Source organism: Globicephala melas, chromosome 21 (genome assembly GCF_963455315.2).
Source record: "Globicephala melas chromosome 21, mGloMel1.2, whole genome shotgun sequence".
NCBI classification, from domain to species: Eukaryota; Metazoa; Chordata; class Mammalia; order Artiodactyla; family Delphinidae; genus Globicephala; species Globicephala melas.
Genome location: NC_083334.1, coordinates 13,696,742 through 13,723,430, shown reverse-complemented (window position 1 = coordinate 13,723,430; position 26,689 = coordinate 13,696,742). Strand labels below are relative to the sequence as shown.

At 37.1% G+C, this 26,689-nt stretch overlaps 2 protein-coding genes across 39 annotated transcripts in view; one reads left to right on the top strand and one right to left on the bottom strand.

Annotated features, from left to right (window-relative positions):
* TLR3 (toll like receptor 3) overlaps positions 1–23,747 on the bottom strand; it is a 366,722-nt gene extending 342,975 nt beyond the window's left edge. Inside the window, exons 1-2 of the mRNA XM_030831266.2 lie at positions 23,664–23,747; positions 9,688–9,766 (exon numbers count right to left, since the gene is read on the bottom strand). The gene's annotated coding sequence lies outside the window, so the exon portion shown is untranslated. The remainder of the gene's footprint in view (positions 1–9,687; positions 9,767–23,663) is intronic.
* Positions 1–26,689, top strand: part of SORBS2 (sorbin and SH3 domain containing 2) — a 319,803-nt gene that overhangs the window by 270,762 nt on the left and 22,352 nt on the right. For 22 of the 38 annotated variants that reach the window (XM_060291644.2, XM_060291645.2, XM_060291651.1 and 19 more), the window contains 11 exons: positions 1,182–1,340; positions 2,032–2,115; positions 3,897–3,953; positions 8,128–8,177; positions 10,840–11,027; positions 13,391–14,971; positions 17,524–17,612; positions 18,980–19,026; positions 23,195–23,309; positions 23,395–23,523; positions 24,885–25,088. In XM_060291644.2, the coding sequence (XP_060147627.1) occupies positions 1,182–1,340; positions 2,032–2,115; positions 3,897–3,953; positions 8,128–8,177; positions 10,840–11,027; positions 13,391–14,971; positions 17,524–17,612; positions 18,980–19,026; positions 23,195–23,309; positions 23,395–23,523; positions 24,885–25,088 (2,703 nt within the window). The remainder of the gene's footprint in view (positions 1–1,181; positions 1,341–2,031; positions 2,116–3,896; positions 3,954–8,127; positions 8,178–10,839; positions 11,028–13,390; positions 14,972–17,523; positions 17,613–18,979; positions 19,027–23,194; positions 23,310–23,394; positions 23,524–24,884; positions 25,089–26,689) is intronic. The other 16 variants (XM_060291663.1, XM_060291666.1, XM_060291665.1 and 13 more) reach the window with 6 other exon arrangements.

Sequence of the window (26,689 nt, the reverse complement as noted above, 5' to 3'; positions counted from 1 at the left end):
ATAGGCCCTTTCGCTCTTGTGTTATGATGTCTCAAACTTTTCTATCACTGCCTGTAACTACTATTATAATCTCATAAAATATTGAAATAAAAAGCACATCTCTAAAAAGACTTCGGATATAATTGATTATTAAATACAGACTGTGTGTTATTAACAAAATTATTGGGAATGCAACAGGCCAACAAAACACTCGGACAAGCTGATGTCTAATGATGGCTTTTGTTTGAATATGGCATACCTCAAAGCACCCAAGATCACAAGGTTGTAGAGCATTTCTTCTGGAGCTGAGATGTAGTTACTCCATGGAGGTCCTTGAGTTCTTTAGGAACTGGAAGGGAATGATATGGATCTGCTTTGAGGCCATGAGCACATCATATATCTCCTGGAATAGGTCCTCTCCTGGCCCAGGTGAATGGCTTTTAGAGAACTGGAGTTTTTTTATTTTTCCCCTGACTTAAAATATTACTGTCCAGTTGTTCCATGCTTAATTAGGGTCATGTAATAAATTCTCAAAGAAGTCATAACCCATATGTAGTACTTTAAGCATCCCTTTTTAATGTAAAATCAATGGCCTGAATGAATCTGGTCAGGCATGTATTATTTAAAAGATTAAGGATATCACTGGGTAAAATAAATGCTCTTTTTTTCTATTATTAAAGCATATATATATAATATGTATATATTTTCTCAACCTGCTTATATTAACAGTCCTAGGTTTTGTATCTTAAATATGACATTCAGAAACCAATGGAGGGGTGTAAGTTAATTACCAAAAAAAAAAAATTTTTTTTTTAAATTTTTCTCTAAAGTGTTAACCAAACCAGGGTGGGATTTTCTCCCTCTCTCTTCCCCAACCTTGACCGACCACAGTAATATGAAAAACCTAACTCCACCCAGGTCCATTTCTCTAGCTCAAGGTGGACCGGTAGAAGGTATACTCGGGGTATCTCATAAAACGTGGTCTTTCTTCACTTTGTGAAGGTTTCCTGTCTTCACACCTTTTCAGTGATCCGGACCATTCCTAAGTTATCTGAGACCCCGGGGACATTTCACCTTTCCTGAACGTTTCCTCCTGCCTTACCTAAGGCAGGACACAAAGTGCCGCTAGCTGGTGACCTCTTGGTTCCATCGAGAACCTTCATCTAATGAAGCAGTTTTTCCTTCACCCCTTTTTCTTACAGCCCCCTCTCCCAACCACTCCGACACCTGTTCCAAGGGACCCTGGCCGGAAGCCTATTTCTCTGTCACCATATGGAGAAGTAACTGGTAGCCCCTCCCCTCCGCCCAGGACCAGCATTCCCACACCAAGCGCGTGCACCCCGGCTCTCTCTCCCATCTGGGTGAGCTCCTTCCTTCTTTAACTTATCTCATGCCGTCGGGAAGTTCAGACGCAGCCCTTGCTCCCCAGAGGCTAAGAAGATAATCAGAGGCTGGCTACTCACCATCACCCCCACCTTGCTGCCCTTTTGTTTCTCACCGAGACCCCGGGTTCTTCATGCCAAACAACCCGCTAACAGTCTCCCAGCACTTCTCACTCCTCCCCCACCTTGTATCTCTTCCCACGTGACCCCTTGCCTTCCCCAGGCTCTCCAAGTGCCTGCACCTGAGCGAACTGTCTGCTGACTCCAGGCTTACACGCTGGGACCAATGAGGGCAGGGGCGATGGAGTGACTCGCCCAGAAGAGCTACTTGGTGACTGAGTTGAGCCTGTTTTAATATCCTGCTGTGCTATCAATGCTCAATCTCACTGTCACAGAGAGTTTGTCATAGTTTATGCATCAAGCTAAGGAGAAAACTAGAAATGATGGAGGAGAAAATAACTAGGGGCCTAAGTGATGCCATCAAAGCTCACCTTCATATCCTAATTTTGCCCATTTTACTTTACTTCCTTTGTTCTCTCTGGCTGAGATTTGTTGGGTGAGAGTTGATGCATGTTTGTGTGCGAATGTATGTGTTTTTCATGCCTCACAGCGTTGCCCTCACTTAGCTCAGTGTGACTTTTCCTTCCCTTTTCCTTCACATCTGCTCCAGACTGATCGCATAAATCCAGATGACATAGATTTAGAAAATGAGCCCTGGTATAAATTCTTTTCAGAACTGGAGTTTGGACGCCCGGTAAGTGAGGCTAGACTGTTAATATAAAACGATTAGGAGAATGTTGTTTGATTTATAAAACATATCGTTATCAGAAGAGATAGGTGTCATTTAGAGAACGAAAGCTGAATACTATGTACACCAAAAATACTCTGAAAAAAGTATATTCTACACACACAAATTTGGTACATCTTATCCCGCATTCACTTCTCTACCAAACATTTAAACATGTCAGACACTTCCTATATAGTTTTTCTTTCCCACCAAATCATGCATTAGATTATTTTATATCTGATTGATTACAGATTCAAAATGTTGAGATAGTATCGGTCCTAGAATAGTCAGACAATTATTACAGATTTATAGACGATCTGTATTTGTTTACAGTCCATTTGGATCTAGCTCAATCAGAAAAGCACTGTGAAATTTACAATAATAAAACTTACTATTATGATAGCTCCTATTTGCTGAGGAATCACCAAGCACCTGGAGAGGGCTGGGTTCCATACTAATGATCTGAGTCTTCACAGTGTCCCTCCAGTAAGAAGCCGGAGGCCAGAGGGGTTAAGTAACTTGCCCAAGAGAGTTAAGTGGCAGTGTCAGAAGTTAAACTCAGACCTATCAGAAAAACAAAAACTTCTGGCAAATCCCCACTATAATATACTGCCAGGATATCCCCACTATAAAATGTCTCATTTGCCCTTAGGGATATAAGGAAAAGGAAAAACGAGGAAACCCTGTGGACCTTGATTTCTCCTCCTGCTACTGAAAACCACCACAACTCCTCTAGTCCCCAGACCTCCACCAAAGGTGGACCTTACGAGAACTGCTTAATCTGTTTGGGATAAAGCATCAACCCAAGCTTCAAATAGCAATTTCCTTTATTAACTCGAGTTTTACTGGGGAACTGCAGCCGCCGACAGCAGTGCATTTGATGTCTGTCAGTTACATAGTTTTTATACTCTCACTGGTGTTTCTGAATTTTAAACACTTAAAGAACATACTGAATACACCGCACAGAAGTTTGATTAAAGATCAGAGAGTACAATCTTTCTTTTATCATGTCATAGACTGATTTATACAGTCATATACTGACCATATATTATATACTAGGTGGTTATAGTAGTTAGTCCCTTTTGTCCCCTAAAATGCAAAGGAGACTTGGTTAGATTCATTGTATCTTATTGAACTGGATCAAAAGTGACTGTAAATGAGTATAAACCAAATAATATTTTTAGAATTTCTATAACTAATAGGAAGAATATTTTTCCTAATTTGAATCCAAGTACTCACATAAATGCATTTTACTTTAGAGAAAAAAAATTCCCTAGCTTTAATTTATATGTGTTGTTATTGTTGATTAGACAGTTTATAGGGATAGGACCAATTTCTGTTTTGAGCCTAAATTATCAGCGTTTTTCTACAATCATTTTCAGGCCACACATGGAAACTCACCAGCATGCTGTCCACCTGCTCCTCTGGTGTTCTTTTAATGTACCTTGCATTCCTCTGTGGCTAGAGACTAGGAGCGCTAGTTTTGATTTGATGAAATGAGTTTATAAATATACTAATCAAATCACTAGTAATTTCGCCCAGTGCTTGAGAATATTTACGAACATCGCACTCTTCCTCCTGGGCTACACCCATTTTGCTCCATTCATGTCACTCTATATGTGTATCTGATACTGTCAGCGCTCAATTTCTAACTGTTGTCACCTTTTCCACATGTTCATTCCTTGCTGCCATTGATTCTCCTCCATTCCATCTCTACACTTCTGCTTATGTGGTGCATCTACACCCAGCCTCCTAAAAAGGCTCTGGACTATGTTCAAGATCATTCTTCTGGTGTTTCCAATGAGGTAAAAACAAATTATTCTCTTTTTCAGATTTCTCTCTTAGGACCTGTTACTGTGATTCTGAACATCTGTGTTTTACAATTCGCTAAAGTGTCTAAGCTGTTTTTGAAAATCTGTCTTTGCATCACTAGATTGTATCCAGTATCATTGCCTGGACATTAATTATACCAAAATTGTTGGCTCTTTGTGAAACATAGGTGAAGAATCATTCCGATCATTACTTGCAGGTGAACTATTCAATGCATCCTGGTATCCAGGAGTGTGATAATCAAAAAGCAAAAGTAGTACTGTTAGTGCATATATTTGATTATACTGAGTAAAATACTGCTAGAACTCTCTTCAGAGCCGTTTTATCATCATGCTTGGAGGTGTAGAATGACGGTTTATATTCTTAGATAATCGGATTTTTATGTCTCACATATTCCTAAAATTTAATTCTTTCATTTTCCTAAATACAATTTGTGGACTTTAGCATCAGATAAAATCAAGAATAGGGCTGACAAATAACTGGCACACGTGTCACAACTTCCCAGTCAGATACCCTTGGCAGACATTACTAATCCTTCTCAATGCTATAATCCAGGCAGCCACTCTAATAGATTATCACTGGCAAATGAGATGAATTGCATTTTCCATCTCTGTATAGGAATGCTCATGACGATCTGATAGGTTAAAAAAAAAATTTATGCCTGGCAATGTAAAGTGTTATTTGAATTAGTCAAAGAGAGTATGAAAAATAAATATTTTCATTGAAAAGTCTTAACTCAGTTAAATACATGCAACTAGAAAACAAAACTAGTAGAATACCTATGCTGCAGGATATACTACTGACACACGATAGTCACAACTGGAATTGCAGGCACAGTCTCAGGAGGAAATACCCAACTTTCTAGACCAATTTGCAATTCCAAATTATTTCCCCTGAGGTATGCATCACAGTGTATGTTAAAACAGAGAAGTGTTGAAATATTTATATATTAAATAAAAAGTAAAATAGAGTAACCAGAAACATTCTGGGTTATTGAATTCAATCATTTCTAAAGGCTTATTTGCTATAGATAGGTGTATAATCTGAAGAAAATCAAATACAACAAGCAGTTCTATTCTGTGTGTCATGTTACCTCTAGATCTGAAGAAAGGGTATCATTTCAACACATGAACAGCCAAAGAATTTACTTTGGAATTCAATTTGGTCAGATATTTCTCTCAGACATCTTGGTCAGATATTTCCAAGATATTTTTAAGACAGTTAGTTCATTGAGAACTGAAATGGAGTTAGAAATCGCCATGTCTAACTCACTCATTTTTCAGTCAAGAAAAGTAGAGTCCAACTATTTTAAGAAATATGTCCAAAATCAGATGATAATATGGTGGCAAATTAAAAATAAAAAACAGATCGCTTAACCTTCACTTCAGTGCTGTTTCCTTTATACCATACTTCTTAGCAATTCCAAAAGATATATTTAGAGCTCAAATCTTTTAGAAACAAATTATTTACTTAATACTATTTCTTATTAACCATTAATTTCTGTGAAATACTTTTCTATAATTAACATTACACAATAATCCTTGGGATAAAAATAGTAGAAACTTAATTCTATGCATTCTGTAATGTTAACAGTAGTGGCAAAAAAAATCACATAAAGAAGCACTTTGCCGATGGTAAACTGATTTTGCATTATCTCTTAGGGATTGAGAAGGGGGTGCTGTATGTTCTGATAGCATATTAACTATATTATTAACTTCACATCATGGTTTTTCAGTGTTAAAAAATCCTCTGATAAGGTACTGGATTCTCTAATAACCATACGTAAAACATTTCTGGTAAAATTTGTAATTGATTAGACATTATCTTAGCTACCATTTATCAATTGCCTAGTATATGCCATGAATAACATACTTTTTAATCCATAAATATAAGTGAGAAGCTGGCATTAATAAAGAACAATTAAGGACTTTTAAGCAAAGTTTAATCACATAGCAGAAAGAGCAATTCAGTGTCTGTATTTTATTAACATGACCTTCATTTAGGTTTATTAAAATAATGGTAATATGTAAATACTCAGTAGATCATAATAGGCAAAATAGCTACCTCCTTTCTGGAGACAATTTCCATTTCAGAATGAGTACTATTCATATACTTATCATACAAGGTTTTCTCTTAGTCATCTATCTAGACTTTTTATTGTTTCCTTATAATTTAATACTGAACCTTTCCTTTGAACACACATCACAATACTGGTTTCAGTTTATTTTAGGTTGTGGAAACCAGCACAAGGAGGAGTAATTGTAGTTTCTTAGCCTAAGTCTGAAACACAATTAATTTATCAGTATAGAGCCTTCACTTCTTACACTATGTTTTATTTCATATTACAGTATTGTTTAGGCTCATGATTCAAAATCATTTAGCTGGTGATTCAAAATTTCTGATCACTCTAGGGGTATTCTAAGAGTGTTCCACAATGGATACTTTTTGATGGCCAACTGTGGTTTGTGGTTGGATGTCCCATGAAAGCTGTGAGCCACACAGGTGGCAGTGCTCTGAGGCTCTTTGGTGTTGCTCTTCTGCAAACATGTAGAATTAATATTTCAAAATCAGAATATAATTACTTGTTTGCCATCCTTCTTATTTAGTATTTATCTTTCCACCTTTCTGGTGTCCAATTCAGAGTAGCTGAATAGTTAAAATAGTCATGTAAACTTATCCGATTAGCAGACCAATTTTCTTCTATCTTTATATTTATTGAGAAATTCAGAATCTAAATGTTTTACAGGAACTAAAAGTATTATAATATGCTCTTCTCTGTCTAGAGAAAAGAGAGGGTAATATTCTCTTGCAGAGAGATGCTTTTGTTTCTTTTTGGGCAATTCCATTCTCATTCAGTAAAAATGAAAATATTAGTTAATAGAAGCAATTTTAGAGTTATGCACAAGGGGGATTGTGTGTGTGTGTGTGTGTGTGTGTGTATATACTTGGTAGGCATTTCCCTATACATCCTAGACATCATACATCATACCACAACTACTTTCATCTCAAATTCATATCTAACAGTTTTGTTTAATATCTGTTTCATTGTATTGTTCAGAATGAAGAAGTATGAAAATGGTGTGTACAATAAGCATTTGGAATTATTTATCAATTTGTATCATCTATTTTTCTTTGTCCCTAAAACCATGGATAACTGAGAGCTGATTTTCTGACTAAAATGTTAAAAGTACACTTTTCTAAAGAAAGGTTATATTTTGGTTCATTAAATCATTTATTTTAAACTAACCCTGAACATAACTAATTTCAAAGATATAAATCTGTACCTGATTTAAGAACCAGGTAGTCTAGTTTAATTTCAAACCAAATTCTGTGGTTTTTATTAAAAAGTCATGTCTATGTTAACCAATGAAAGAAGTTCTGCTTACATTTTATGTCTACATAAAAATAACACCTGGCAACATGACAAAAATTTATAAAGAAGGTTATGTTTTATAAGGATTGAAGACTACAAATATTTCTTTAAACATCAAACCATTCCTTTATGTAAGAAATTTCTATTTTTAGTCTATTTCTACATGAAGGAGTGGTTATTGATTTTTCTTTTCCCCCCTCAGGCAATGTTTGATTTATGAAGATTTTGAGTTACACAGAGAAGAGCGGTGCTGTACAGTCGACCCTCCATATCTGTGGGTTCCACATTCACAGATTCAACCAACTTAGGGACAAAAATATTCCCCCACAAAACATTCCAGAAATTTCCAAAAAGCAAAACTTGTATTTTCCATGCCAGCAACTATTTCCATAGCATTTACATTGTATTAGGTATTATAAGTAATCTAGAGATAATTTACGCAAGGATGTGGGTAGGTTATATGCAAATAGTACACCATTGTATATGAGGGACTTGAGCATCCTCAGATTTTGATATCCTTGGGGAGGTCCTGGAACCAATTCCCATCAGATACCACAAGGGATGACTGTATATTAGAAGAGGAAGTAGATAAGAACAAAGTAGAAATTAGGTTGCATGATTTCTCTTCTGGAAAACATTTTTATGCCCAAAGTAAATGGTATTTTTAATCTCAATTTTGACAGTATTCTTTTTAGGATGCCTACTATAAAGTCCAGGGACAAACAAAATTATGCTATGGTAAAAATTTTCATGGAACTATCTTTCTATCTTAACAGGCCTCCTTGTATCAATCCTCTATAGACAGGAGCCTGGAAAGACCCACTAGGTAAGAGTCTCATTATTATGCAACCAGGATATTCTATATCAGTGGTTTCTTTTTCAGTGAACTAGAAATGAAAAATTATGTATCCCTCATCTTTATTTTAAGCACCATAATTCATGAAGTTGTTTTAACTTGTTTCTGCATCATTTTATATGACCATATTCAAGAATGTATAAAAATTAAGTAAAATAATTCTAGATTCCATTACAGGCTGAGAAATTCTTGCCTTCCCTGTCTCCTCCATACCCAGTTTTCTTCTCCTTAGATAAGTATAATAAACATCTAATTTTCAATATTGTTAGATGATGTGATGATATATTTGAAAAAACTGTAATAAGTTAGAAAAAATGTTATAAATTATGTTCTACATATGTTTGTTCATTATACTCTGACCACACAAATCAGGAATGCTGTTACAACTGATAAATGGGAACTTACTATATACCGGGCATTCTAAGTACAGAAACATACTCAATCCCTAAGATTTTATCTCTAGTAAACTGAAACTTGGGCTCCATAACATACGAAGTTTACACAGTTGGCAAAATAACTTGTAGGTCCTAACTGTGCTAAGAGTCTACCAAGGCAAGTTCTGTTCGTAGGCTTTAAATATCACTCTTACTTTAAAATATTACAGAAGTTCAGACACAGTAGAATGACAATAATGAATAATGCAAACTCCCAGCCATATCATATCATCAACAACAAATATTTATATAACAATAATTTGCCCTTCTACAGATTTCTATCAACATAAATGGAAAAGTAAACTGGGTCCTTTGTACATTGGTTTCATGTGTGCCATTCAACAGCATTAATGTCACTGAGAAAGGAGCTCCCTGAACCCCTTCTTTTATATCTTTTACAATTATGTATGCACCTAAAATGTTTGAATTTTAGTTAGTTCTAATCTGATCTAAGGATTTACGTAGAGACACACAGACACTCATGTGACAGGATAATGACAGCAAAAACAGGTCTAGGCGAACATGGGTGTCCTCTTTAGAAGAATGCAGACCAATTCTGAGGTCTGGCTCCACCTCTATACTTGCAAAGCTTGCAGGTTACATTTATTCATTTGTAAAACAGTGACAACAGCACATAGCTCAGCAGTTGCCGTGCATGCTGTGTAAGACAATAATGACAGTAAAGCAAATAGCATACTTCTGGTTCATAAGAGCTGGTGTGCTGTTGCTGCTGGTGGTGGTGGAATTTTATCTAATGATTTGACAGACAGCATGCTATGTGAGGTATATATTCGTTCACTAATGTTTGTCTTAAATGATATTACACTCAGATCCAGAACCATGATATAAAGTCCCTGCCCTTACAAACTGTCGACACCTTTTAATACAACCAGGTAAAAGGACTCTAATAGTTTATTTGATGATCAGATTATTGGTCATTCATTATTTAAACAGAAAAACGTTGGAATTTCAGTGTAAGTTTTTTAAAGCTAAGATTATTAGGAAAAGCCATAGGGAAAGCTCGAGGTAAGAAAAATTGGTCTTACCAGATCTTCTTGTTTTTTCCAATCCTTTCCTCCATTTTGGCATCCCTCCTCCAGATATATTCATGTTGTTGCAACTGTTCTGTATAGAGAAAAGATGTATGGTACAAATCCTAACACTGAATTGTCAGTAACAAAATATTACACTAACAGGAGAATTTTTACTTTAAAAGGTGATTATGTTCATACAAAAAACCTGTACATGAATGTTTATAGTAGCTTTATTCATAACTGCCAAAACTTGGAAGCAAACCAAGGTGTCCTTCAATAGGTGAATGGATAAACAAACTGTGGTACATCCATATAATGGAATATTATTCAACAATAAAAAGCAATGTGCTATCCAGCGACAAAAGGACATGGAGGAACCTTAAGAGCACGTTGCTAATGAAAGAAGCCAATCTAAAAAGGGTACATACTGTTGGTTCCAAATATATGACATTTTGGGAAAGGTAAAACTAGAGACAGTAAAAAGATCAGTGATCACCAGGTGTTCACAGGGAGGGAGGGATGAAGAGGTAGAGCACAGGGGACTTTTATGGCAATGACACTACTCTATATGATACAGTAATGAGGGACACATGTCATCATACATTTTTCAAACCCATAGGATGTTCAACAGAAAACATGAACCCTAATATGAACAATGGACTTTAATTACATTTAATGATAATATATTGATATGATTCATCAACTGTAAGAAATGTACCACACTAATAGAAGATGTCAATAACAGGAGAAAATGTGTGCAAGGGAAAGGGAGTATATGGGAACTCTCTGTACTTTCCAATCAATTTTTCTGTAAACATAAAACTGCTCTAAAAGATTTTAAGATTAAAAAAAAAAACTGCTCTAAAAAAATTAAGTCTAGGAAGTCCTAGCCACAGCAATCAAACAAGAAAAAGAAATAAAAGAAATACAAATTGAAAAGGAAGATGTGAAACTGTCACTGTTTGCAGATGAGTCTATTAATTTTCAAAGAGGTGATTATAAAGAAATAGTTTTTAATATCAAGGAATGAATTCCTAAGAATGCAGTTTGGGGGATGGGAGATAAGAGGCATACCATGGCCACCAGCACCTTCCACTAGTCTTTCTGATTCAAAGTTGAACCCCCTGCAACACCAACCAAACTGAAGCTGATTCCTTCTTTCAGTTCTGCAAGCATGGCCAGTGACTTCAGGAAAAGGAGGAAGAGCGAGCCTGCGGTGGGGCAGCCGAGGGGCTTGGGGGATCCAACTGCAAGCAGAACTAGCCCAGGTCGAGCAGACCTCCCAGGATCAAGCTCCACCCTGACAAAGTCCTTCATTAGTTCTTCTCCTTCTTCCCCATCAAGAGCAAAAGGTGAGCAGCAATAAATGACATATAAACAATTTACTAGTTTAAGTTTTAACTATGGGAGAGCTGGTCCAATGATAACTACCCAGAAATAGTTAGCATGTAAATAGTGTCTAAAATAAAATATAGTTTCAGAAAAATAGCTTTCTTTATACACAGACTAAATCAGGATGGTGAACCATTTGAGTGGCTTAAAGGACTCTTATCATCTGTTAATGCTTTCTTTCTTCAAATATATTGTGTGTGTTTTCTGGAACAAATTTAAAGTATGAAATATTGTATTGTCAGGCTATTAAAAGATTACAGTTCCAAACATTTGCATATTGTCAACATTTTCTAATGTTACTACAACTAGAAAAATTAATCAGATATATAGAATAGAAACTAGAAGTAGCAACAGAGAATGTTGTTGCCTAAAATGTAAATTGGTTTTGGATTTTTTAAATTATTTAATTCTAGACAAAAGTTTGTCTAACCTATGAAAGTTGTTTCTTTAATCACTTGCTTTATATTTTGGTCAATATCCATACATACAGTAGAATATCCATGTTCTGCGTGTAACATAGTGTTCAATTCAAAACAGTCCACTAGTAAGAACTAACTGGTTTCAGGCCATAATTGTAAAGTTTAGATATCACCAAGCCAATTTTCTGCATGGCCTGTCTCCTCTCTTGAAATTTAGTGAATTGTGTTGAAAGGAAGATGTCACTCCTTCAAGTCTCTGTTTAGTTACACATTACTGCAGCTGTAACAGGAATATTCCCAAAATAGAGACCTAGGAATGAACCAGTATCCATAGGTACCTAGGATTTGGGGACTCAGGGTCTCCTCCAATCCTCTGGGGTTGAAACATAAGAGAGAAGAAATTTGAAGTGTGTGAAGAAAGTGAGTTGTAACTGAAGTTTCCATAAAGTAGCAGAGATTCAGCTACGCAGATTGAATGTAGGCACTGAAAGTGTTGCCACATGAAATTAAAGCTAAGAGTTAGCTGGTCTGTGTGCAAAAGATTTGATGATTGGGCTCTGGATAGGCAGGAGGTGCTAGCTCTTGTCCGTGGCCTAGTAAAGCTATGACTACTTACTGGGAGATTCACAGGGAGGGATCCCCTTTCACTATACCATTCCTCAAATTAACAGAAGTACCCGTATTAGATTCTACTCATTTATATAAACAAATACCCCAAGGAAACCAATAGGTCATGAAATGCCATTGACTCATTATGCTTGGATACCACCCAAAAGTTAAAAGGGTTCTGATTAATTTAGATATTTGTTTTTATCCTAGGGGGTGTTAAGTCAACTTCCTTTCTCAAATACTACACAGCTACTTAATGTGCTTATCACTTTTGAAGAATTTGGAGAAGGCAGGAGCTGTCAATAGAGCTGTTTTCCTCCACTAGGCTTGTTTCTAAGAAGAAAATGTCCCATCAGATGTAATTTGGCCTCTCATTTATTAATTAACTCAGCAACATAAAAGAAAAGACTATTTCCATAGATATTCGAAATTGATGTCAGGGTTAGCTCTACATTATTATATTGCAAATGATTTTTTAAAAAGACCCTTCCTGGAAAAAAGCAAGTGCATTTAACTGTGATGAAAGTTTTACATTATATCCAGTTATCCTTATGGGAAACTGCCTAATAAGAGGTTGAAGTTAGAGAAATTAAAGAGGTAAATTCATTTGTTTAAAGAGTTGCTAGTTGGGTTTTTTCTTAGAAAAATATTAGCAGCAATAGTTCACAGCAACTGAACTTGATTTTGCAATTTGGGAAAGTATTTTGTCTTATAGCTTTTTCTACCTAATGCCCATGAAAAATTATTTGATACGGTTATGGAAGTATTAATTAAATGTAAATTTATAAGTTACTCTTTACCTCTTTATTGTTATAAATTAATAATATTATTAATAATTAATAATATTATAAATCAAATAAGATTCAAATCCTGACCCTATTAAGATGTTTAAATCTATGGCATTTTTGGTATTAATTACAAACCTTTTAAGTCACTACCAGGTCATGCTATTAGCTTACAAGGCACTACTGGATTTTTGAATACCATATTTGCAGAAAGATGGATGAAATATGCAATAGAAATAGGCGTATTAGCGACACCAGTTACTTTTTATACATGGTTTTGTTAACTATCATCTGCAAAGCTACATTTATTGCCAAAGCATTGCCTTGCTTTAGAATTAGGCTTTTTTCTCTAAGTTGAAGCTACACGTATAACAATCAATGTCTAGATTAAACTCCACTAACTGCTTTCTCTTTGCTGTGCTATCTGATGCTAACTGACATGCTCTCCTCTTTATGAGCCTTTTAACTTCTCCGACGTCTCTCTTCCACCACGCTGCCCTGGAATAAAAGGTGGGGACGATAGCAAAATATGTCCATCCCTTTGCAGTTACTCAGGGCTCAACGGCAACCCCTCCCATGAGTTAGATTACTGTAACACTTACAGACAGCATTTGGACATCCCACATGACTCGCAGAGGGCCATTACTTTCAAAAATGGCTGGCAAATGGCCCGGCAAAACGCAGAGATCTGGAGCAGCACTGAAGAAACGGTTTCCCCCAAAATCAAATCCCGTAGCTGTGATGACCTTTTAAACGATGACTGCGATAGTTTTCCTGATCCGAAAGCCAAGTCAGAAAGTATGGGTTCTCTGTTATGTGAAGAGGACTCCAAGGAGAGCTGCCCCGTAACATGGGCTTCCCCCTACATCCAAGAGGGCCGCAGTAATAGCAGATCAAGGCTCCGACACAGGTCAGCCCACGATGCCCCAGGGTTCCTAAAACTGTACAAGAAAATGCACCGCATCAACCGCAAGGATTTAATGAATTCAGAGGTGATTTGCTCTGTAAAGTCAAGAATAATGCAGTACGAAAAGGAGCAGCAACACAGGGCTCTGCTCCATGGATGCAGCCAGTCCTCCACGGAGGAGGTGCCCAGGGACATGGTCCCCACCCGCATTTCTGAATTTGAAAAGTTGATTCAGAAGTCAAAATCCATGCCAAATTTAGGAGATGAAATGTTATCTCCTGTAACCCTAGAACCACAACAAAATGGTTTATGTCCCCAAAGGCGATTTTCCATTGAGTCTTTGTTGGAGGAAGAAAATCAAAGTAGACACCCTTCTCAGGTACAACGAAGCTACAAGTCTAAAACCCTGGTGCCCATCCACATTGAGGTCACCAGTGATGTGCAGCCCAGAACCCATCTGGACTTTTCTGATAGTGACCAGGATGGAGTCGTGTCTGACCACAGTGATTACCTTCATGTAGAAGGATCGTCCTTTTGCAGTGAGAGTGACTTTGATCACTTTTCTTTCACATCCTCTGAAAGTTTTTATGGATCCAGCCACCATCACCACCACCATCACCACCACCATCACCGGCACCTCATCAGCTCCTGCAAAGGCAGATGCCCTGCCTCCTATACTCGATTTACAACAATGTTAAAACATGAAAGAGCTAAACATGAAAATACTGAAGAGCCCAGAAGACAAGAAATGGACCCTGGCCTTTCTAAACTGGCATTTCTAGTCAGTCCCGTGCCTTTTCGGAGGAAAAAAAATTCAACTCCCAAAAAACAGATGGAAAAGGCAAAATGTAAAACATCTGTATTTGAGGCTCTGGACTCTGCCCTTAAAGACATTTGTGACCAAATTAAGGCTGAAAAGAGAAGGGGAAGTTTGCCAGACAACAGTATACTGCACCGTCTTATCAGTGAACTGCTGCCAGATATTCCAGAAAGGAATTCATCACTCAAAGCTCTAAAAAGGAGCCCCATGCACCAGCCTTTCCACCCACCATCTCAAGAAGGTGCTATTCATTGTCCATTGTACCAGAACGATTGTGGGAGAATGCCTCACAGTGCCTCCTTCCAAGACGACACCAACAACAACTACCACCACCAAGACCACGACAGTGCACTGGGCCTCCAAGGTGGATCAACTTTTCTATCTTTTCCCTTGTGGTTCAGATGCCCACCCTCCAGCTCTTTCATTTTCCATTCCTACATTCATCATTCTTGAGCTGTGAGACCACTTGGATTCATTATGCATTGTGAAGCAAATGCTTGTTGTGCAAACGTGCCTTACTGAATAGTTCTCATTTGCTCATGGGATATCTGGACTTGATGTGTGGCTTAAAGTAATAATCAATTCACAAAAATTTACTCATTCAGAATCGAAAGGGAAAACCATTTTGTAGCTTGATGTTAGGGTTGAAACAACTGTTACATAGAAACAACCAATTAAACTTATTTTACCAATTTAAAAGAATTTCAAGGCAAAAATCATAATTGAGTATCAGTATCCTTAAGAAACTGACAACTTTGCATTAGCTCTTTTTTTGTTGGAAAATGAATCAAAACCAATAGTTTAACAGTCTTTTCCTTGATTCTTATATTAACTTTATAGTCATTCATTCAATAAATAATTTGCTGACATTCTATATAGAAGATACTAAATCAAAACACTCAGGAAGCAAACCAAAATATGTAATATAGTAATTGATCGGCGATTAAAAGAGAATAGGACTTGTTTAATAACTTTCTCCATTTAAAAGATACAATTGGGATAAAATTTTTGTGAATATATCTTTAAGCTCTCTATATATGTCTCATTTCCATCATTCATTGTATTCATTTTCTCTTCCCTTCCATTATTTAATTAATTTATTTTCTATTTCTGCTAAAACAACCCTATACTGACATTTGAATTAGACTATTTAGGATAAAAGTGACTCTCGACTTCATTTTCATAGATGGATTATTCCTTAAAGTGGAACACAAGGACAAATAGCAATTCAAATACAGAGGACATTTTTTCAGGTTTACGTTACTGAAAAACACAGGATGTTTTGATATTTTTATCCAATTCTTTTCATTAATGCTTAAAGTGCATCTGTTTACTGTGTAAATTTTAGGAAGCTGGAATGAGTATTCCAGGCTGAAACTTGGATTGTCAAGAGAGTTTTCTATGCACCAGACACTGCAAAGTGCTTTACATACATTATCTACTTAACACGGCATAAACCTAGGTGATATTGTAAATACTGTTTTACAGTGGAGGAAATCAATACCCAAAGAGGACAAGAAATCTGACCAAAGTCACACAGACAGTAGGTAGCAGAAACAAGATTCAAACTCATGTAATTCAGAATTTGTAGCATAGAATATAATCTCTATAGGCAAAAAAGAGACATAATTCAGATGTCATATTAATGTACTATATATAGCCCAATTGTTAGTTACCATTGCACACATTTGTTTATCTTATTAGTATTTATCTTTGCTTTCATTTATACTATATGACATGCTTCAAAAACGGTAAATTCAAATTTTCTAAATCAATGCCAACAATCTGAAATTTTCACTGATTGAGACATGTCATAACCTAATGTTTTAGTAAATTAGCTACTTTTCCAGTTATTCAATATCCGTTACATTTCCACATATAATGCATGCGATATAAGATACCATTAATAGATACTTGCAATCATTATTTTATAATGTAATTAACCATGTATATTTTGTTTTAAGGTGAACAAAAACAATGCAATAGTTCATAAGTAATTTGGCAACCAATGCAACACATTCTGTTTAGAAATTTTTATCCCTTTGTTTATTGGAATAGATATTCACTTTCTAATAAGATAGTTGAGCACAAAGGAAGGCAATAGGTAACAGCCTTTTAAGCCTTAAGCTTTAAGATGCCATCTTCAGACTCAATAAGTAATTAAAAACAGAGAGAGGGCTTCCCTGGTGGCGCGATGGTTGAGAGTCCGCCTGCCGATGCAGGGGACACGGGTTCGTGCCCCGGTCCGGGAAGATCCCACATGCCAAAGAGTGGCTGGGCCCGTGAGCCGTGGCCGCTGAGCCTGTGCGTCCGGAGCCTGTGCTCCGCAACGGGAGAGGCCACAACAGTGAGAGGCCCGCGTACCGCAAAAAAATTAAAAAAATAAAAACAGAGAGAAAGAGGGAAGAGAATGGCCATGACATAGTTCTGTCATCATCATACTTTATTTTTCTCTCTTTTTCATTACTATGTTCTTAAATTAAGTCGTTGCTACCTTCTCCATCTTCTCCAGGCCCTATCATAGTAATTATAAACTGGTGGCAAAAAGAATAGAAATAGAAAGTATTAAATCTTTGAAGTGAACAATCCCTGTAACTGCAAATTGTCTATACCAGGTGCTACAGTATAATTATATCAGCAATGTTACAATTATATTTATATTTATGATTATAATACTTCTGCAATCTTGTATTGCAGAAAAAGGAAAAAATGGGAGAATATCCATTTTTCCTCTTAAAATGCTCTGTTTTTGTCTTATATCACACCTTTACAATTACCCATGAGTTTTAGACCCATGTGTTCCATTGCAGTGTCTCTCCAAATGTGAAGGGTAAATAGTTGCCACCAGGAAAAATGGCTAAACAAGTCTGCCTTTGGTTAAGTGGAATCTCACTCTGGCCCCGTCCTTTCCAATAGACCGTGAGTCCCCTAGAAGTTACACATCCACGCTGACCGATTTGGGGAGAAGTGTACCAAGGGAAAGAAGAGGAACTCCAGAAAAAGAGGTAGTCTTTTTAGTATCATTTGAGTCTTTTTCACCAATATACTTGATAAAGCACTTGCCAGCTGAAGTTACCTCCAAAACCAGTAAAGAACCCAGATTAAAAACACAAAAGTGATGGTAGAGAAACTAGAAACAGTTTTCCCTGGAGCCCGAGCAAAGGACTTGAAGCCAGCTGCATTCTGACCCTAGCGGCAGGTCTCCCCCAGTTGTAATCCAGTTTGACAGTGACTCTCTGAATCTTGACCTGACACCCATAAATTAAAGAGTCTTGAGCTGGGCCGCCCCTTGGAGGAAGAAGGTTTCCCCTGTACAAATTTCTGGCCCAGTGATGTAGGGGACAGCCCTAGGTCAGCCGTGCTGCCAATCAATACAAATTCCATAGAAACAATTTTTGCTGGCCTGCTTTTGTTAGAGAGGATCCCTGAAAAAAAAAAAACACTGCCCCTGAGAACCACCCACCTACTGGTTCTTGTCCATGGTCCTGAGCCAGGGCTGGAGGTCTGGCTTGTACTTTCTTGGAGCCATGAAGGTTTGATAGAAACTGAAGGCTGGTCTTGGACTGGCAGGCACTCTAGAAAGTTCTCTACAGGTGTCTGACATAGTCCAGGGCCTGTGGACCCCCAAAGAAGTCAGAAATGATCCAGGTTGCCCAAAGTTCACCAGAGTCACAGGGAAAGAGAGTGAGGTGAGGGGATTATTGGAATCAGAGAGGAAGTAGCTACAGGTGGCCCAGGCAGATCTGTGGGCCCCGAAGCTTGAGTGTGGGCACGAGTCACATCGTATCATGACTCAAAGATGAGCAGCTGGTTTACTGTGTGCTGAAGAATTCCTGAACTCTCCAGGGAATATAAAGTGACCAGCCTATACTTTTGGCCACTAACGAGCCTCTCAGTGATAAGTGGGCTAATGTTTCTTTGCTACTATGTCAATTAGTATTTAGTAAAAGGGGTAATGACTTCCCTCATGTCTTTTTCCAGTCCTTTTATTATGATTCAGAAGTTGTGTCAATACTTAGGACATACAGCAATTGACCTCCCATAATTATCCCAGGAAAAGCCAAAATTATACCTAGGACTGAATCCTCTGCAGGCATTTTAGTCCCCTTTTATGGCATTCTTTTACCTTAGTTCCTAAGATGAAATATGATATTCAATAGTTAGGGTGAATAAGTCATCTGTTACATTCCTGTTGTAGTTTAAATATCTAAATAAAGAACTAATTGATTTATTTATAAGTTGCATAAATGATTTAAATTGTATATGTTTAATCATTCCTTGAGGTTTCATTTCTCTTTAATTCATGTGAAACTGCTTTTTTATAGGAAATCCATAATTTTAAGTTAGCGCTAACCATTTCCTTCATTTTCAGAAATTGCCTGCAAAAGCTGTTTACGATTTTAAGGCTCAGACATCCAAGTAAGTAAGATAAGTGTTCATTATATGATTTAAGTTGACTTTAAATACATTAATAATACTTTGAAAGACAAATATTGCACTGGGATGTGTTACAAATAAGACCTAATTCCCAATTCAGCAATCTACTCTAATTAAATGGTTCCTTCTGAATTGACTGGGATGTGGGTAATTTTATTTTCATTTTGAGTTTAGTTGAGAAACATTGAGTTTTAAATTACACCAAACACGTTAGAGCACAATGAGTTCAAAAGGATAGGAAAAAAAAAAACGAAATTAAGGATCGTTGTTTCTACAATTTTCATGTGGAGAGTGAAGTAAAAATAAATTGTTGGGGGAGTAACACTTAACTGGAGAATTTTATATCATTTATTTATCCAACTATATTAAGGATAGCTTGTGGTTAAAGACTAGAATTGTTTATGAAGATTCCTGCAGTAAAATCTCCATTTCTCAATACTCAGAGCTTAGAGACTCTGAGCACAGTTCTATCCTGTGGTCTTTTGATGTTGGTGTTTTCATACTCCTGTCTCGTAATTTTTTTACCTTTTTTTTTTTTAGGAATTTGTTCATCAGGTGAGCATAGGGTTGGGGAAGGCTAGTACTAAGCACATAAGGAGGCTTAAATAGGAGTGAGTTTTCCAGCTCTGTTATGGCCCATGTCACAGACCTTACTTAAGAAACTTTGGTCTCCATTAGAATTCAAGATATTGGCATTAAATTATACCGTGCTGTTTAGCTGAATATATATACAATAACCAAAGCATTTATTCATAAAAATGCATATTATATGAATTAATAGTTAAAGAATCTATCTCTGACAGAAGACATAAAAAATAAAATCACTCAGAATTTGGGAATTAAATTAACTAAATAAGAAAATTCTCTTTAGAAGTGAAGATGTCAAATATGGCTTAAATCTGGGGTTAAAAAGAATCCTGAAGGGAAGCTTACAATTTTTTTTGATGAGATAAGTAACATCTGCTCTGTTTCTACTACACTATGGTCCTAGCTACTGTTCTTTGGATATGGTGTGATAATTTGTACAAGGCATGTCAGTTTTATAAAATAATGACATAAAACATGTAAATTTCATTTCTTCTTTGTGAAAATCGATCAAAAGTGTCCTTAGATGTATGAAGCCCTGAGAAATAACAGGGCATATAAAATATGCCCAGGGCTCACAGGCTTTTTGAGAAACCTTAATTAGAAACAGGCATTGAAAGAAAGATGAGGTACAGTGCAGAGGAGAGGTGTTTGTGGTGTTGACTCTGTCACTGGATTGCATTTGCTCCAAGTGCCCAGCCCCTCACCCTCCTCCAAGACCACATCCTCACTGTGAACGTCTGACGTTGGCAAAGGTTCAGGGAAACCCACTCTCCCACACGCTGCCCGTGGGAGTGTAAATGACACAGCTGTTCTGAAGGGCTGTTTGCACCATCCCACTTTCACAAAGGTCTTCCTCAACCAACGAAATCTAATTGTATTATAAGCCTCCAGAGAAGTGAACTGAACAATCACCCATGGAAACCATCCCATAATTTTAGTAAGAAAAAAAACTGTTTCCCCCATACCATCAATAAGTTTATCTGATTGCAGCTTAATCACATTCCTCTTGTTCTGTTCTCAGGAGATGTAAAGAGCGGTTGTCTGTCACCCCCAATGTAGTTATGTACCTGACACAAAAATCAAGGTTATGGATGACTCATGCAGCTTTAAAAAAAGGTTCACAGAGCTTCCCTGGTGGCGCAGTGGTTGAGAGTCCGCCTGCCAATGCAGGGGACATGGGCTCGTGCCCCCGGGAGGATCCCACATGCTGCGGAGCGGCTGGGCCCGTAAGCCATGGCCGCTGAGCCTGCGCGTCCGAAGCCTGTGCTCCGAAACGGGAGAGGCCACAACAGTGAGAGGCCCACGTACCTCAAAAAAAAAAAAAAAAAAGGTTCACACACCCAGAGGGCACTGAAAGTTTCAGGAGGACCAGCCACATTTTTAAGTCATTTCAATCATTAGCTAGATGTGAGGGTTAGCAGACATTTGGTCCTATCCAAAATGTCCATGAACATATTTGGCTCATGCCAAATTGTTCTGGACAGGACCAAATATCAAGGACCTTTTCATGTGGACCAAATGTCTCATGGACATTTTGGGCAGGACAAAATGTCCTGCAAGAGATGTGAGTGCTTTTTGTGCCTAACATCTTACAAACAAGAGACAGATATCTCTGTTTCGAATAATTACCTGTTTTAAAAGCTGTTTTTCTTTACCTAACACAAGAAAGTTTAATTTTCAAAAAGACAACTAAGTAACTCACCAAACATAATGTCTCAACTGTTAAGGAGGAAAACGAGATAAAATGCTATTCCCAAAGGTTGTCAGTGGCCACTGTTCAAAGGTGGTAGGCGCTGGTTGGAGCAAACTGGTCAAAATGGGACTCTTAGAAAGAAATTCTAGTTCTGAGATGAGACAAACATAATTTTGAAAACTGGAGGGTGAGACCACTGTTTTTTCTAGACGACTTCAAAAATTTAAATACAAGTCTTTACACATAGAAATCTTTTCACACTTAAAAAAATGTAAATAAGAGACAACTAATTATTTTTCTTTTAAGCTAAGCTTCCTACTCTCATTTCCAGAAATAAAACATACCTGGTATAAATAAAACAGTTGGTTTGTAAACATTAAACATTTGGGGTTTTATTTTCTACATTAGGCACTTGCATAAAAGAGGGAAGTACTGTATTTGAATGTCAGGCCCTGTGAATCTTGTTTGCTTTTAGGGTTACTGAAAATTTAACACAGATTCAATGTGAAAGTTTTAGCACTTCTAAATGTGTAATAATTCTTTTTACTATGCAACTTTTTTTCAATTAATTCTTTTAATCAACACAAAATATTCGACATTTGATATAAACCTCTCTCCATTATGTACTCTGCACACACAAATGATCCAACTCAAGATTCTGAACAAAGCAACGCAGAAGATTTGGGAGTGGGAAGGCAGATGTGTGTGAAAATGGGGCTCTTGGCAAAAGATCTGAAATAAGTACCCTCCAATGAGACATAATTGTGGAGGCAAAATAACACAGAGACACAATTACCTGGGGGATAAAGCCATAAAAACCTGAAGCAGTGAGGGTGAGAATTTAGGCGTGAATTATTTATGATGACTAATGTCTTTATAACTTAAAATTAAATACTCCAATTTACGTACTGTCTCCTTAGAAACAGCCCAAATGGAAAAGCATAGTTAGTTTCTTGAAAATATTTTTCTATTTAAAAAACAAAAGATATAAAGGCGGTTACAAGCCATCTGTGCATGTCTTTGCACTTGAAACACGTTTATCTTTGTGACTATAGTTAATAATACTGTACTGTATCTAAGAGAGTACATCTGAAAGGTTGTCATCAGAAGAAAAAAAACATTGTAACATATGTGGTGACCAGCTGTTAGCTCAACTTATGGTGGTGGTCATTTTGCAATATATACAAATACTGAATCATTATGTTGTACACCTGAAACTAATATAATGTTACAGGTCAATTATACTCCACTTTTTAAAAATGTTTATCTTTGTGCCTCACTGAAAAATCAAAGTATAAAATCTTTTCTGTTTCACAAAATAAATTCATTATCAAGATATTCTACTTAAATGCCTGTCAAGCAGCTTCAAGGATCCACAAATAAAATTTTTTCTCATGTTGGCACTTCTGTGCTAAGGCTAAATGATACTGGTTTCCTTATTGTAAGCTTTAACATATCAGAAGGAGACAGAAAGAGAGAGAAGTAAGTAACCAACTAGCTTCAGGACAAGTAAAAATCGCTGCGGAATGAATCCAGCCTTATGGCAAGCTTCCGGACTCCTCTACTCTAAACCAATGACTAGACAGCAAGTCTGTCCCCACCTTTAAATTTCATATTAATCTGCCTGTGATTTAAATCAGATGTGATGTTTACATTTGTTCTTTTTGAAATCATTTCTAAAGTTACAGTGTTTCAAAGGAATTCTAAAAATTTTCAAGGAAAATCCTCATCTAACTGGACTCAACAGATTTTTTTCAATATTGGAAGTATATTTCCCAGCCACATACAGATCTAGCGAGAATCTTGATGTTAAGAATAATCGCCATACATCCGGAAAAAAAAAAAACCATTCAAATGTATCTCTTCTAGGGAGCTGTCATTTAAGAAAGGAGATACTGTCTACATCCTCAGGAGAATTGATCAAAACTGGTATGAGGGAGAGCACCACGGGAGAGTGGGCATTTTCCCAATCTCATACGTGGAGGTAAGTCCCTTCCCCTTCCTCCTTACGTGGTTGCTGTTTCCAGGATTACCACAGGTCAAGCATAAGTAACTGTTCTCCTTCATAGAAACTCACACCTCCTGAAAAAGCACAGCCTGCCAGACCGCCTCCCCCTGCCCAGCCTGGAGAAATCGGAGAAGCTGTAGCCAAATACAATTTCAGCGCTGACACAAATGTGGAGCTATCGCTGAGAAAGGTAACCTGCTTTCTTCACTGGTGCATTTGAAAGGCTGTATATTTTCACAACTAAGTTAGGTCATCTTTTTCCTTAGACATTTTTGTGTCTCCCTCATTTTCCGCAAAGAACTCCATCAGGCTGCCCTGAGTCACTGTTACCTGCCACTCCTATGTCCTTCCAGATGAGGTGCCTGTGGGATGCAAAGCTTCTCAGAGAGACTTTCCCTCTGTGGTTTAGCCTGGGAGGCTCCAAATTGTCTCCAAGGGGTGCCTCGGGCTACATATCAGGAGCTGTACATGTGGAAACATCAAAAGAAAATAGCAGTTTAATACAGTTCAAAATCGTGTTCTTCTGCTGCGCCTTACTATTCAAAAATTATATCAAATTCAAAATTTAAACTGGGTCTTGTGGCATTGGCTTGATCCTGCAGCCAGCAGGAATAGTGACTGTAGAAAGTTCTATCATTGCAAAAGCCAGGGGGTTCATAAAAAATATTATTGGGCTTCCCTAGTGGCGCAGTGGTTGAGAGTCCGCCTGCCGATGCAGGGGACACGGGTTCGTGCCCGGTCCGGGAAGATCCCACATGCCGCGGAGCGGCTGGGCCCGTGAGCCATGGCCACTGAGCCTGCGCGTCCGGAGCCTGTGCTCCGCAACAGGAGAGGCCACAACAGTGAGAGGCCCGCGTACCGAAAAAAAAAATATATATATATATTATTGATCGCTATGGCATGGCCACCCACCAATCAGAATGGATGCTGGTGCTACACCATCTTGATGCAGACCGGGTGGATGTCAGCCCTGGCCACAGCTATGCATAATCTAGGATGCTAGCTTTGCCCTGTCCTGTTAGCCTCACTCTTTGTTACAACTCAGAACATGTAGATAAAGAAGAAGAACATTGTGCTATCCAACTTCATCCCTTCCAGGGGTTGACTTCTAGAACCCATTTCAGATACACCATCACAGCAAGCTATAGTGCACTTTCTGAAGCTCTTCCTACATAAGGTCATTCCCTTGAATCTGTCAGTGATCAGATGATGGTACTGTCATCGACACATTGCAGGTTAAACTACTGTGCTTTTTGAAATAACTTACACATGTCATTTCCCACAGTACCAATATGAACATGTATAAGGCCAAATATCCTTAGGAAAGATTCTAATGTTGTGAATGGATGATTAAACCGCATATATGTTGATAAGCCATAATTTGGGAGTAAGCTCTGAGGCTTTAGTTGCATTCTCATAACGAAAACAAAACACTGGAAGTATAAGGCTTTCCCAGATGGAAAACTATTGTTTATTAGAAAACATTGACAATTATAATTTTTATGTTATCACATCTCTATTTCTAATGCATTTTCCTAATATTCATTACAGGGAGAGAGAATTATTCTTCTTAAAAGAGTTGATCAAAACTGGTATGAAGGTAAAATTCCAGGAACCAACAGACAAGGCATCTTCCCTGTTTCCTATGTAGAAGTCATCAAGAAGAATACAACCAAAGGTGCTGAGGATTACCCTGACCCTCCAATACCCCACAGCTATTCTAGTGATAGAATCCACAGCTTAAGTTCAAATAAGGTAAGAAAACATTCTAGCATATTTAGTATAATATTTGGGAGCTCAGAGTAACATACTCGGTACATGATTTTAGGACATTAGATTACAACATCATATCTATGGCAAAGCAAAAGATTTACATGTTATGTTTCTAAGTGCCAGGTCAAATCAATATAATTTAATTTTTCCTATGGGTGCTGGCATAAAGGTTTAAGCTACATAAAGGGAAACTACATAAAGAATCTACTATCTTAAGAGAAGCATTTTCTTTTAAAGGGCTAAGGCTAGGCATTTTATTTATTCTACTTTTCTTTGAAGACTGGGTTGCTGAGCAATTACTCTCAATCCTTTATCATTGGATAATGGAACAGTCTGGTACTTTCCAATTTTGTTTGATTGGTTATAAAATTTTCCAGAATCTTCTTTAGTACATTTACTTCACTAGCAGAGCTCAGCATTTAGAGCAACATCCTTCCTTCAGTAGTTCCTACTGCTAGTAAGAAAAGAATCTTCATCCATATCTTTGTCTTATCCACCATTCAGTCATCTTAAAAGAACTACCAGATAAATTTCAAAGCGACTGTAATTTCAAATAATAGTTTATAAGAAAGAATAAGTGTGTATCTACAAAGGCTTATTTAAAATATAAGAAATTCTTACATGATGTCATAATATTGGCAATGTAATATTTTAGATCACAATGTTTTAATCTTTGCTGAGAATATGATTTAAACGTATTTTCAGTTTCCTAAGTTTTCTCTTAGAATACCAGATTTTACATTTTGTAAATCGAGAAATGTACAAATTTCACTAATAACTAATTATTGTTTTATTCTCACTGCTGGGGAAAAATACGTTGAAAAGCTTACTTTCATAAATTTTGAAAAATATTTAATGGTTTTACCAACTGGTAATGTATACTATGATGTCACTGGCTAAGTGAAGGGAACTTCTCAGTAGTTTTGAACTGAATCATTTTCAGAAAAAGAACTGTAATGTACTTTTAAACCATGATACCCAAAATATACTAAACGTTAAATATCCTATTTTCTGACTGATATTTATAAATAGAGGAGGGAATTCATTGTGATTTATGAATCACTCTTGGACATACTCAAATCACATTTCTTGACATACTATCTTTATTTTAGGAGGGACTCAAATGTAAGTTGATGTTATTTCTGATATTTCTGCCTTTAATATAGTAGAATCCAATTCTAATGCTTTTGGAAGAAAAGATAATTATATGATGTTTGTATTATAGGTATATTTTTGTGATATAGGTATCTCGGGATACTTAATTTAACTTTCAGTAGAAGCAAGTCCACGGTAAGGCTAAGCACTTTGAACCCATTAACATGTATATTCGTGACTGTGGCGGTCATGGAGCTGGAGTAGTAGTAGCAGCAGGTAGTAATGGGATAGCAGTAGCCATGACGATAATGGAATTTAAAGACCTTTCCTCCTCAGCCACATAATGTTCCTAGCACTAAAGGTGCTATGTAGCCTTTAGTCTTGAATCTTCTGTAAGGATGCTCACAAATGTTTTGTGACATTTAATCTCATTTATCCCACCCCATGGTGACACGGCATCACATTTCTGTTTTTAAAAACTCTAAATA